Here is a 14,370-nt window from a genome sequence, read left to right as displayed (position 1 = left end):
CCAGGATTGTGCACGTAGCATACCTCCAGCATTGCACAGCCTGAAATCTATTTTATTGCCTTTTCTTGCATTAAACGAAGAATGTGAACTGTTTGTGTGTTCCTATAGCCAATAATTATCGGTTTCAAGAAAGTATAAAAAAATTTTGTACGTGCAACGCTTCGTACAGTGCAATTTCAATGACTCGTTTTCTTCGTTAGACACAACACTATTGAGAACTAAGAAACAACGAGTTATCCTTTCATACACTTTTCTTTGATTATAATTAATTCTATATCCTGTACTTTACTTGGCGTGATTGTCTTCTTTGATTAATACTGCCTCCTACAGTAATTGGAAGAAGCGTTCGTATGCGTCTCCGTTTTAGCGACGATGAAGTTTGTAAACAAATGTAAAAGTTTCTTCCCACGATAAACAGATAGAGTACCACACCGTATTCGCACAGAACACTTTATTTCCACTAATTTGGTATCAGGTCATCTTACAAGCGTTGTGCGAAGAAAAAAAAAAAAAGGCCCAGAGCCAGACCTTTGATTACGGGCCATCTATAGACATAGGTATGCATGTTCACGATGGACTTAGTTCATTGGTACAAGCTTTATCTCTTCCCTCGCAATCGAGGCCCAATGCATGTGAGGCGAGAAGCGAAGTTAACGCTGTATACGTCCCTGTTTTGAAAAGTCCACCACAAAAACTCGTAAAACTGTTTTTTTTGATGCAGTGAGCGCATGAACTGAAATGAGGGCGAAACAGTAAAAAAAATACTGTAAAAAAAAGGGGGGGGGGTAATGCTGCACTCACACAACACGCACTGGCTGACACCAGTTGAATGATAGAAAGCCCAACTGCACCTCGACAGCTAGGGGTCACGTGAACCAAGCTGAAACGCCATGCGTGACGTCATACGACCGCCGTACAAGTTGAATGGAAGGAGTGGTACCCATTCCGCGTACCACTCGGGTACCACTCGTTTGCCGATGCCAATGGGTACCACTCGTTTGCCAATGTCAGCGTTTTACCCTTGTCACTAGTAGCACCAAACTAGTGACGCGGGCACTACAGATCGAGCATCGCTATTTCGAGAACCGGGGTCGACAGTATGGTGTACTGTCGTGTAGTGCAGTATAGCAGTAGTACGGAGCAACTAGTGCAGCACAATATTGCGTACTATGTACTATAGTGTACTTTACATTCTTCAACATCACTATAAGAACGTACTATACAGTATCTAGTACACTATATTGTTCCGTATTATGTGCAGGATACAATAATAGACACTAGTTCTATTATACTTCAGCTATACTGTACTGAATGACAGTACACTATAATGTTGAGTATAGCGACGACAGTACAGTCTTCTGAATGTACTACACACTGTCAGGGGTCCTCAAGCACGTTGCTCCGTGGGAACACTGCTAAGCTGCATATGAAAACCACGCTGCAGACCACAGGGTCGACAGAAGAGTACTGGAAACGTACAGAACGCAATACTGTACTCACAGTGTACTAAGCACTATAGTTGGTAGCGCTGTCAAGTTTCTGCCCAGGTCACGTAACACCGATCTGTTAAGGTGCAAATAGACCTTCCCGAATTACTACGCCACTACAGCTCTGGAATGTGACAGTTTAGCAGTGATGTCATGTAAAATATCCTACAGCATCTCTAGCGAATACATAAGCTGATCGACGTTTTCCTTTAATGTGTGTTTTTTTAAAAGCCACCAATTTCTGACACTTTTAGGCGGCGACTGAGGTAGTATGCACTTTTCTAAAAGAAGAAGCCAACATAAAACGGAATTGGGTCCCATAAAACAAAGCTGTGCCGCCTTGTGCGAAATGGTAAAGTCAAAAATGAAACGTTTGAAAGGTTGCCAGCAACAGTTGTATGAACAAGTGAGAATAAAGATTTTAAAAAATATAAAAGTAAAGCATCGCACACAATACGGCTTCGTCGACTGCACAGCCATTCACTCAGTGAGCATGTATTGCACCTTGGGTAATCGTAGAGCACTAAAAAATAAATTTCTGAGAAGACAGCGTCGCCTTCAAAAATCCAGCCAGCACGTCTCGACAGGTGCTGAGACACACCACAGAACAAAGAATGCAACAGCTGCACGATTAAAGGAAGAAAAAAAAACAAATGAACACAGTATTTTACCAATAAATATAAAAACTTTTGCGCGCCTCTCCTCCATACTTGTGGCGCGACCAGACGGCAAAATGAATTCATTATATTATGAGCAATCGGCCACACCACTGACATTGGTGACGACATGAATACTGTGACGTAAGCAACAGCAAAAAAAAATACACACCCGCGTCCACTTTTTCTTTTTTTTAACTATCACTCGCCTTTCGTGTATGGTACAGCACAGTGAGATAAAGAGAGAAAAAAAAAATGTTTGACACGTCCACTATAGATACAACATGAAGTGCATTGCTTGATGATTATTGCCTTGAGTTGCCGTAGGGCGACGGAAGTGACAGATCCTTCAGCCAGAGACGGTTCCACTGCTTTCGAAAGGTGCTGGTTCGAGACCTCGCCTAATTAGGGTCCCACTATAGGGGACCCGGTAGAATGATCAGACTCGCGCGTCGGGAAGTTAAATGCACGGCCGCATAACATAAAATGCGCTTGTACCGAAACGACAGCGACTATGGATGCATATAGCGTGCCTGTAAAAGCTTACGGAATGCTCCTGGTTTCCGACACGTGTATCAAGTCTGTAGAACAGTTTACGAAATACCGCACACTATGATGACCAATGGCAAACTCGTAGAACCGTTTACATTTTCCGTACTGTGGATACTTCCCAGATGACCGTAAAACAGTTTACGAAATTCACAACGTACGTGACACGTACGTTGCGTATGTAGAACAGTTTACGGAATACAGCTGACTATTATGACAAATAGCGTGCCCGTAAAACTGTCAGCATTCCCCGTGCGTCGCATACGTATTAGGACGTCTGTAAACCAGTTTACGGAACACCGCGGCAGTGCAAATTCACAACGGCGCTGGTGGAGCCATCCTGTGAAAGTGGAACACCTAGAGTTCACTGAACGTGGCCTCCGATCTTAGTTAGCAAGCATGCAAGCTAACGCGAATAGTTCTCAAGGTATTGCAGAGAGCTTGAATTACTGTAAGAATGTTCTGCTTATCTGCCACTGCGAAGACACTGTTGACAAGCGTCAGCGAATTTCATTTTGAGTTTTCTGCGAGTACAATGGCGCGGCATGAAAAACGGTTCCTCAGCATTTTGGTCAGCGAAAGCCTCACAGGGTGGCCACACCAGTGTGGCGCCACTACTGCTGCCACTGGCATCATTCGTGATGTAGCATGCATTCCGTAAACTGCAGCATGTCTATGGACGGGCCTATACCCTTGAAAAGTCGGCACTACCACATTGTTCGCCATCTGTTCCGTCACGGAAGTCATGTGATATTGTAACTTTTGTGTTTCCGGCGAGTCTTGTCGGTAAACTTCGGAAATATCTACAGAGTTTTGTAGTCCAGTGTTACGCTCAAATAGTTGACTGTGACAGATTTAATGCTAAATTCACTCTCGCAGACTACGCGAGTATGACGACAAACTCTTTTAAAGAACACGTGATCAGATACTATTGTAATCGTAGCTTCCGCGCACGACCTAATCGGTTGCTTCCGATTGGCCTAACCGATCTGCAGCGCCTGGCAGGTTGGCGAACCAGCATTTAACGGCTCCGAGTCTGATTACATCGTTCACGCTGTGAGGCAGAAAACAAGTTGCAAGTCGCTTGCTCCCACAATTTCTTCACGCAAGTGCGCCCGTGCGTTAAATGGTAGCCGTTTAGGAAGATTTCCTCCCACCGATATGTACAAACCGGACACAGGATGCGTCCGGCCATGTGCCCAATACATGCATCAACACTTTTTTTTTTTGACTGCCGTACGGACATAACTGTTCATTTTCGATGGGCAAATTGGAAGAGAAAATCAACCCGTTAAGTTGCTCCTTACGCAACACGCAACAGCGAAAGCAGTCAAGCACCGATTCTGGCATCAGGATGGCACATGAATAGACACATATCGATAAGAGAGACACTGTGAGCAGAGAGTTCAAGTGACAAGAACACACCTAAGAAGGAGAAGTTTCGAAGAAGAAAGATCCAGGCGAATACAGATGAGTCACACACACGACCGAGCATCGCGGTCAAGCACACCAGGAGTCTACACAGGGTTTCAAAAAAAAAAAAGAAAAACAAAGCTTCACGAAGAAAGAAAATGCAGATTGAGTGTCTGTGAGTCGAAAATGGGGAGGGGGCGAGCGCATTCTCGCTTTGGCAACAATTTGAGCTTTCGATGACAACGCCATTCCACCGCGCTTGAATAGGGGCGGAGGAGACTTGTGTCTCGACGTCGTCATCGGGGCGTGAAGACGAAGAAGATGCGGAGGTCGCACCGTCAGCACGACGACGCTGTTGTGTGGCACATTCGACGACACGTTCACATTATGGCACCCAGGGGTATAATAATAAGAGCGAGACAAGACGAACGACGACACCACGACGCGATTCCGGCCCCGTGGTTGGGCGTGCAGCTGCGAAAAAAGACCTCTCCTCCGTGCTGGCGTACAGTCGGTGACGCTTGGTCCGCAGCTGCGACTCCTAGACTGCAGTTCTCTTATGGCCGCGCTCGTCGGAGTATCTTGTCTCTATTACGTTCGACGTTCTTCTCGGAGAGGGGAGGACGCGAAGAGAGAAGACGGAAGAAGAGGTCGCGCGGTTTTTCAAATGTTTATATTTTTTTAAACCGCAGCACGATTTTGCAGAGTGGCCGCGAAGCACTGTTCAACACAACACGACACACACGCACACACAAGGGAGCCGCGAGTGGTGATTTGACCACTACCGCCGCTCCGACGCCGTCCTCCTCGTTGATATCACAGCACAGAAGCGACACGGTGCGGCCATGTTGTAGTACAAACTCCTCCCCTAAACCGTGTACAGCCTTTTCGCACGCACTGCCTGGTACTACTACACTTCCGTCGGCATACTGGTGGCCCCTGTTGTTGCTGCCACGCTCCTTTCCGAATCCTGCGGCTCCCAGAACATTGCTCGAATCCGAGCTAGTTGGTAAACCAATAGTCATTGCCCATGTGCTTTTGTGCCTTCGTTGGTGGGTTAGTTCGTGCATATGTTCTGGCAAAGCGGTGCACCAAAAAAACAAGGACAAGAGACAAGCCAGCAAGGCGTACTCGTGGTCTCGTTCGTGTCCTGGTTTTTCGGTGGACCCCTTTGGTAGTAATTGACATTAGTCATTGAGCGTTTGATAGAGCAATGGACAGGGCAGGGAAGGTATGTCCTGTTTTGAGCAAGCTCATAGGCGTTTCAAAGCGTGTTCGCTATTGACCAAATGCCCCTGACATTTTACACTGAGAGATAGCACGGCAGGCAATACGTGTACAACGAGGACAGGAGCCACGTACCAACTAGACTGGAAGCGAGTTTTTGGTCAATTACATTGATTCTATAGTCGGCATTGCTACTGCTTTTCATGTCCATGCAATCACTGCCATTCCACCCTTAACCACGAGCTATGCACTAACTAGCCCGTCAATGTTTCAGCCTGGGCACATAGTGCTTGTCTGAAGAATCGCCAAATTTTAGAACTGGAGAGGGAGCACCGCAACGAGACACGGTCGTCCTTCTTTTTCCTAAGAGGGAAGACTATTTTGTTCTTGCTCGTGAAATGACCGTAATACTGGAACCCGTGTCACATGACCGGAGTCGTACTGCATCGAATTTCTGTCGCGCTCACGGACGACCGGTGCTTGTTCGCGTTCCATCGCATATTACCGGTGACAATCTTTTACACTTCTCGCGTTGTCGCGTAACAAACGAGTATTGCTTGGTAGCGGCGACGAATCGTCACAGGCCACGCAGGTAACACAGTGACCAGCACAACCGGAGACAGCAAGCAAGCAGACGGACGCGTAGGCAGGTTGGCGCGGCGCGTTTGTTCAAGCACACGGCGCTTGGGGTCACCACAAGGCCACCACGCTCTCTACACGGCATGTAAGAGCTGGAGTGGTTTCTAGGGGTTACAACGCCGCCTTTCGGTTTTGAAGATTACGCGAAACGGACGACAAGAATGGCACGGTCTCAAATTCCGAGAGGAAAAAAAAATCGGCAGGTTGTCCCCCCCGGCGAACTTCATCTCCAGCTTCCTAGCTGTCCCTTCACGAGTGCGGAGGCTATACGGCTACGGCCTACTTCTTAGCGTCTTCTTTCTTGGGGTCTACGGAGGCCAGGTGGGGCGGCGCGCCGCCGGGGTAGGTGTTGATCTGCTTCTCGAGGTACTTGACCGACTCGTTCAAGAAGTTCTGCACGGCCGTCAGGGCGGCCACAATCGCGGGACTGCCGAAGCCGTGCGTGATGAGCGAGAAGTGCGTCAGGTGGCGCTGGATGCTGGGATCGAGGATGCTCTGGGGCCGCGTGTTGCACAGTGGAGACCGGTCCTGGTTCAGCAAGTCCACGAATTCCTTCACCATTCCCCTACGAAGGCAAGAAAATCATGTTAAAGGAGTAACGACGCACGAAACATTGCAAAAAGGTCATTTTTTTCTCGTTTCCCTGAAATGCACTGTTCCCGCTCTTCCCTCGCGGGAGTCATAGAACACGTATGAAATATCTTACGTCGGTTGTTAAGTGTTTTGTCGCTGAGCATTCGCCAGCCAGCTCCATCGCAATGGACAATATCCCGACGAGGTAACACAGTCCCAATGAGTTTGCGAAATCAGCGTCCTGTACGCGGCATGAATCGCCGAGACCATTGCCGGTGGAGACAATTCAGACATCATTGTGTACGTTCACCACGAGCGCACGGCAGGTATGCCGCTAGTACGTCACGAATTGCTGTCTCTACCGGACATCCCACTCTGATAAGACGTCCGAGAAGCCGCATCCTTGGCATCGAAACCAAAAGCTTTTTATTGAAGAAGCGCTATTAAAAAATACACACGACCGAATCACATGCACCAGGAAATTGTTTTTAGAGGTTTCGACACCAGTGCCCTTGCGAACAGTGTGGTGAAAATATTAAGAATCTGGGTCAATACTTATTTAAGGCGAAAGCCTTAGATGCCGCATCAAACTCGAAAATCGACCATCAGCGGCGTCGGCGTAATCACAAGTGATATGCTAGAAATCAACATCACGTGATGAAGTCACCGTACGACATCGCAATGACGTCACAAAGCGACGAAATTCGTTTCGTCATCAGCGCGCCACCACGACATCTAATAACGCGACGCAGTGAAAAATCCCTGGAACTCAGAGTGTCGCTGAAGCGGGCGTGTCGACAAGCAGACTTTCCTTCGAGGCTGTAACTATATTGCAGCTTGGCGAAACTGTCGAACATTGCAGCTGCCGCCCCGAAGAAGTCCGCTTGTCCAAAACGTCGGCTTTCCGATCGCTTCAAGATTCCAGCTTCCCCTGAACTTCTACGTTGCTACAAATAACGTGACGTAACATTATGAAGTCATCACGCGACATCGTCTTTCGGTCATGAGTGGACCGATCACGAAGTCAGGACGAAACTATAGGTGAGGTGCAGAACTTGCAATGTCCCCAATCTTGGAGTCAGTGCAAAATCACGGTAAGTTCGAAAACCGCCAGGTATGCGCGGAACGCGCAGGACAGTCACAGCAAATGCTGGAACAGCGGTATTTCTAGAGCCTTTTTAAGATAGTTTTAGGTAACTATATACAATACAAGCACACTTGCAGGGCACCCAATACGCCATAAATAACTTTTGCGCAACAAGCCGGAATTCACTGTGCTATCCCTCGTCATTCTAAGAAAAAGCGTGCATAGTATCCACTACACACTTTCAAGGAATCTTGCGCAATTTTTAAGCAGTGGCTGACGATGATGAAGAATTATGCCTTAAGGGGGTTTGCGCCGCAGTTAAATGGAGACCAATAACAAGCTTTTGTAATGAGTCGGAGCATTGGACGACCAACTCGTTTCGCAATTCGCATAGTGTGTCGCCTGGTTGTTCCTTTGCGGTTGTAAAACGCTTGATTACTCATACTAACGCGACTCTTTTCCCGACATCAAGCCCGCATGCCTAGAAGGCAAGTTTGCAGTAAAATTCTGGGTTGGCACGCAGGGGACCCGGATTCGAATCCCGTTGTGTGCTTAATTTTCTTAAAGTTTCTTTTTCTTATTTCGTGCGATATATAGTGGTTACGGACACCAGCGGTGGTGGACAACTTAAAACAGCTCTCGCTGCAAAAGAAAAACAAAAAAACTAGCCAGGGGTGGATGACTACATCGACAGCGAAGACAAAGAACAAGACGGCTTTCGCCTGCTAGTCATCTTAGGCGAGTGCACGGGAACCCGTGAGTATCTTGAACGTGGATCCACTGGTACAACTGCTGTTCATTTAGAAACCTGTTGGGCTAGTTGCAACGGTCGTGCATTATATCAAAGTCAAGATATCGCTATTCAAGAATCGCGTAAGAAGACGACGAATATAAATACAGGTGCCTGTGTCCTCGCTTGTCTCGTCTCTTCGTGTCTATGCTCGTTGGTGCAGATTTTACTGTCGCATTATTTGCTTTTGCTTGCCGATCGTGGCTTAAAAGCACAAGAAGTCAAACCTGCTTCAGAAAGGCGGTGGTTCTTCGCACATTCTTGAAACCTGTGTGCGCGTGTGCGTATATTGCACCGTGGTATTGCGGTGTTATATGTGGCGTGTACCTCGCAAATAATGCACATATAGCGTCGATGACATCTGTGCCCACTTTTTTTTTCGGCATTGTTTGGTTTTGCTGCCTTTTTCACGCGATTATACGTATGATGCACTTAAAACATCACGCAAGGTTACATAAAGCAATATAAGTTACTAACTGCAATCTGGAAGTAATTACAGACCTAAGATATGTGCACTTAGTTTTAATTGAACCTGCAGGCGATGCACAAGTCGTGCGCATTCGCTACGGCAAGGGGACGCTTGCGTCGGGGACAAACTATGACTTATCAACTTAAGTACAGGGTACATTCGCGAGAATCTCCGCGTTTCAATCAACCACAATTCGATTAATCACTGGTCAGTGAGGCAAGCCACTACCTTTTCGCAGTATTAAGGCGGCTAGCAAGCCAAGCCGTGAACAGATGACACTGGTCTGGCAAAGTTTTTTTGTAATCTCTAATTTCTGCTTCCTTTTGACGAGTCAACTATATTGACTTTGTATGTACACCCCCCTGCAGTAATGCCACTGCATTGTTGCAGGAACTATGTAAATATGCAAATAAATGTATCTTAGCAGGATTTCCGATTCCATTAGCAACTTCTCAACTTTCACCTGAGGGAAATTACACAAATGTATCATTGCGTTTTTTTTTTTCCTGCCTGACTATATACTACATAGGCTGTTATTGAACTTGTAGCTGTAGTTCTTTTTTACGCACAATTTTTTGTCATTCTCAAGTCAGTTTTTTCCCCTTTCACATTTGGTAGTATACGTGTGCCTATGGTCCCAACTTGTAAAGAATTTCTCACATTGTTGCATAGACTCTCAAGGCCTTGTTTCGTATGTGTAAGAGTTCTTAAGATCACGTTTCTCTCTGTTTGAACTTTCTTTTTTTTTTCCTTTTCGCCAATATTATGCTTTATTATATCTGTGGTAACCAATGCGTGGTTCCGTTGGCGACGAACGAGCGGTTATTTTGTATGTTTTGATACCTGAACTCATCGCAACCAATGCGCTGAGTCACCGAATGGATACGATACCGTAGCCTGTCGTCTGTCGTCACACTAGTGTCGACGTCAGTATGTGCCCCGTACAAAACAAAAATGACCCTTACGTCAAATTAAAACATCTTATCAGTACCTTCCGAGCTTCACATTTTCCCGGAGTGTTTCTTTACATAGAAGACTTTCACGAAGGAGTAAAACCTAGCTTCGAAAATTGGTGTCGGTACCCCTTCGAGACGCTCGAATGGGCCTCTCCAGAGTACATCGTTCTCGACAGGAGCGGGGAAAACGGCGGGGACGCGATACCTACCTGGCCACAATACGAGGCGCATAACAGTAAGACACGCGAACGAGGCATTAAGCACACGCGTAGGCACAGGTGTATGCGGAGAAATTTGAAGTCTCACCCGTTTGTTTTCCCCGAGCTTGAGGTGGGCGGGGGGGACCAATCATCGACGCGAGCGGCAGCTTCAATAACGCCGAAACAATAATATCGCAGCAGGGAAGCACACCAGCGCCGTTCGTAGAAAACCAGACGCACCGGAGCGAGAAAAAGAAAAACCAGTTCCGCCACTGAAGAATCCGCCAAGACCTGTGGCGATATGTACCGCGCAAAGGCAACAATTTCGGTTAACAACGTCCCAGGTTTCGATTACGACTGCCTCAACCCAGGGCACAACAAGAAGAGAATGTACGGTGACAACTACAGTGAGCGTGGGGGGTGGAGTTGGGGGGTTCGTAAGAGCATAGGGGTACACAGAATCGTAAGATAACAAAAAAACTCGCGACGCGCGAAAGCAAAATAAAAGAAACTAATCCAAAGAAATTTTTGCCCCCTACGCGACGTAATCACCTCCACCAATGAGGAAAGAGGAAAGAAGAATCGCTAAGCGGAGCTAATGACAGGGTTGTGCGCCGCGCCCGCCGTTATTATTCACATCCATCAGTTTCCTTTGCTTCTCCGTTCATTTTCGGCACCAACTCGGAGGAGGCGCGCCGCCGATGTTTTCGCGATCGGCTACTAGGTGGCGGTAGTCTCCGACCCCGCACGCTCCGTACCTTTCCCCTCGCGCGTTGCTGTCGATGCCGGCGTCGGCTTTCCAGATGAGAGGAGAGGTATGTGAGAGGAGAGACAGCCATTTGAAAACCGAACGCTGCGATTGGTTGGCAGCGCGACGCTGCTCCGGCTGCGTTAAAATGGCCATGCCAAAGCCAAGCCGAAGTCTAGCCGCCTAAATGTCGCGCGCAGTCTCTCCTCGGGGGGACCAGTAATTGCAATAAATACCACGAGCGCCTCTGAATTACAATCAGGGGCAAGTTATTACGGGTGCCGAAACGTTGGTTTGGCCGCATTTCTGGCCGGCTGCGACTTGACTATCCAGCAGCAGCCGAGGTAGAGGGGGAAGTGCGCGCGCGCGTGTGTATATAAGATATACGCTAGACGTCGCAAGGGCTCGCGCGTGATGTTAGAAAGAAGCCGAGCCAAGCCACGATGGCAGCAATTAGTGGGCTTCCGAAAGGTCACCGCTCTAAAGGGGGACGTCGTGTTACGCCATTAGTTCGAGAGAGGGAGAAGGGAACGATGAGCACGTGCAACGTTAAAAACGAGTTGAGGAAGGTCGACGCATGAATATTTCTGCGATATGCCTAAGTGTAAGCTTCGGAGTTTCAGCCTAAACACGGCGTGTAGGGGCGCGCGGCCTTATGCGGAGAGAATCGCAATCTTTTGTCGACCACCGTATAATTTGGAAGCTACAACGCGGTAGTGCTCATCACCGAAGTGACATGTAATGAGAGGACCGATAAGGCAACGCCCTTGTGGAAGTGCCCCTGCGTAGCAGCTTGTCGCCTAATATACTCGTTAGGGGACGCTCAGACAGACGAAGGAAGAAAAAAATAAGAGTCAAGTTTGTTGACCTGCCCCATATAGGTGTGCTGGGGAATGAAGCAGTACTTCAGTACCGGTGCTCTGTGTTCTGCCTTTTTTTCCCCCCATTGCCAGAAGTCTTGTGTCATTGACTTACGGCCCTGTTTCAGCTACCAGACGGACCACTCAACCCAACTTGTAAGGCTGTCGAAGAACTCGAGCGCGTAAATCTAAAATGATATATCGAGAAATTTCCAGCACCGTTGTGTTGCCCATAATTGTGTTTTGCGATGGCATAAAAAAAAAGGGGGGGGGGGGGAGTGTGGCGCCTACGTAAGGCTCGGCATATCGCATGTTCTGTTACGATTTGTGCCTGTCGTAAACGGCTTTTTTAAAATTCCTTTTCTGTTTCATTTGTTTTCCCTATTTCCGTTGTATAAGAGAGTAAATTTTTACACTTGCCTAACGTAGACGAAGACATACGCACCAGATGTCACAATAATGAGACGCTATGTCACTTAAAACGGCCTCATCGCAAGCAAAACATATAGCGTGGACAGGGTATACATCGGAAGAACTTTCCTAAGTGAAAAGAGACACACGATCCACTTTTTACGACATAGAACGGAAAGCGTTTGATTGGCTGGCAAAGAAGCGATATAGACGAATGTAAGCTGACGAAGGTAAGTGAAGCAGAGATGACAGTAGCGGCATTTGCATACTTAAGAGGCTTCGTCACGAGCACGTGTACGTTGTCAGTTGGCACTTGTTCAATTTGGCATTGCCCGATGGAAGCGTCACAGTATAAGGATGTTTGGCAAATGAAAACGAAGAAAAGAAATGGAATGGGTGGACAGCTTTATTAGTGAAGTTAGCTTGAATAAAGGCAGCGGTGCTCCTATAAGCACGGATAGGCTAAATAAGGTGGTGCAGCTAGCACGCGAGCAAATCCGGTAATTTGAAAAGAGCGAGCGGTCAGGCTTGTTGCATGGTTTTACATACTTTAAGCAACATCGAAAAAAGAAAGAGAAAAGTTCGCAGTGCGTCCCCTTTTGTCGTACTGACTTTTGTGGTTTTCCTTAATAAGTACGGTATTTGAGTTAAGTCGAAAACGGGCCACACCCAGCCAGCTACACACTATCTGAGCGCGGGAGAATTCCTCGGAGAAATTGATCGTTTTAAAAAAATCAGAAGCGGGAAGTATACTCACTTGGTGGCAAGCAGCACTTCTTTTCTGCGGTAGAGGTCGGTTGGTTCGGCGTGATTTCTACAGAGGTACTCCGCCACCTGTCTGGAAGGGAACTCGGTCTCGCACACGTAACCGAAATCCCTGGCTAAGTGGATGGCTTCGCCTGGAAAGCAGCACAGAGAACACCACGATCGTTGATTCCGAAACTATAAGCACGACTGTGCTCGAATGCATTGATTGAGTGAGAGAGTATAGGCCTAAATGAAAGCTTGTCTGCAAAAAAAAAAAAAAAAAACGAGGCAATAGACGCAAAGCGTTTATAAATCGAGGACGCAAAAGGGAAATCAGGCAAACAGAACACATCGCTGACTAACAACTCTGTCATCCTGATTTCTCTCTTGTGTGCGTATTTATTTGCACGCCTACAACTTTTATAAAGAATTCCCACTAAAAAGCTCGGCTTGCTGGCATTCCGAGGGACAAACTAGTTTTATATTTCAAAGCAGATCGTTAACATTCATAGTTGAGCCAGTGTCAAGTTGCTGTTACGGACAATTTTTTTATGAATAATAAAACATGGCATAAACATGTTTTGATTTTTCAGTGTAAGGTACAAAGAGTCAATAAGCACAGCATAATGTTATCATGCTCCTCATATTACTCCCACCTATGTAATGTACACCGACTTGAATTCTGCTTCTGTGTGAGCAGATAAAACGATTCCGCGTAAAGTTAAGTGATCAGCTGTGGATGCTCGACGTTGGTTAGTATAGCTGTTCTTATCGACATCGTAAAATATTGTAACAAGGCGACATTCTGAGTCAATCAGAAAGAGCTGCTGTAACAGCCTTTCGAGCAAGGTACAGCGGAATCTGACTATATACTGCCTAGCATAGCAGTCGTGTATGATGCGAAAAATAAGATGGCCCCGACGACGTTATTCAATTCGCACCGGATGAACAGAAACAACGACAGAGAGTCGCACAGTATTTCGTGCGTACACTCAAGACCCGCTAGAAGTGCGAAAACCACCTTTCAGGATGTCCGTACGGCTTTAATCCACCCGAACGCCATGTACATTCGATGCGCAGGTGAAAAACACCTGTACAGAAAACCGTCTACAGAGCGTACATAGCAAGCATATGGTTAAAAAAAACTAAAGGCCACGACACCGTCAAAGCACTGACACTGAACCACCCGTCACTTAAGGCATATGACACAGCAAAAAGCTTAACTAGAACAAAATAAAGGACTCTTAACTAGAGCGAAATGAAAGACCACAATTCATGATTCAACGCACCCGGCTAAGTCACTGCGTGCATTTGCCTAAAAATGTGAGTTTTCCCATAGGTAACAATTCTTCATTGCTAGAGCCACGGTTACTTGGGGACGGCTTTAAGCTCTCCCATAGTGGAGCATCAAGTGCTCTAAATCGTTACCCACTTTTTTTAAACAACCCCCCCCCCCCCCCCCCAGTCGGGACGGCTCAGTGCTCTCCCATAGTTGAGTACGGAGTACTCAACATCGTTAAACATTTTTTAAAACACACCACAATGATGATCGAGCTGG

At 47.0% G+C, this 14,370-nt stretch overlaps 1 protein-coding gene across 3 annotated transcripts in view; it reads right to left on the bottom strand.

The window, feature by feature from the left end:
- Positions 1-436: 436 nt before the first annotated feature.
- TfAP-2 (transcription factor AP-2) overlaps positions 437-14,370 on the bottom strand; it is a 315,358-nt gene continuing 301,424 nt past the window's right edge. For all 3 annotated transcript variants that reach the window (XM_075873236.1, XM_075873237.1, XM_037417106.2), the window contains exons 6-7: positions 12,823-12,964; positions 437-6,536 (exon numbers count right to left, since the gene is read on the bottom strand). In XM_075873236.1, coding sequence (XP_075729351.1) covers positions 6,251-6,536; positions 12,823-12,964 — 428 coding nt within the window. In that variant the 3' untranslated portion in view covers positions 437-6,250. The remainder of the gene's footprint in view (positions 6,537-12,822; positions 12,965-14,370) is intronic.

The sequence above is a fragment of the Rhipicephalus microplus genome, chromosome 9 (assembly GCF_043290135.1).
Source record: "Rhipicephalus microplus isolate Deutch F79 chromosome 9, USDA_Rmic, whole genome shotgun sequence".
Classification (NCBI taxonomy): domain Eukaryota; kingdom Metazoa; phylum Arthropoda; class Arachnida; order Ixodida; family Ixodidae; genus Rhipicephalus; species Rhipicephalus microplus.
The sequence above is the reverse complement of the archived record's forward strand: the minus strand, read 5'-3'. Positions and strand labels throughout refer to the sequence as shown.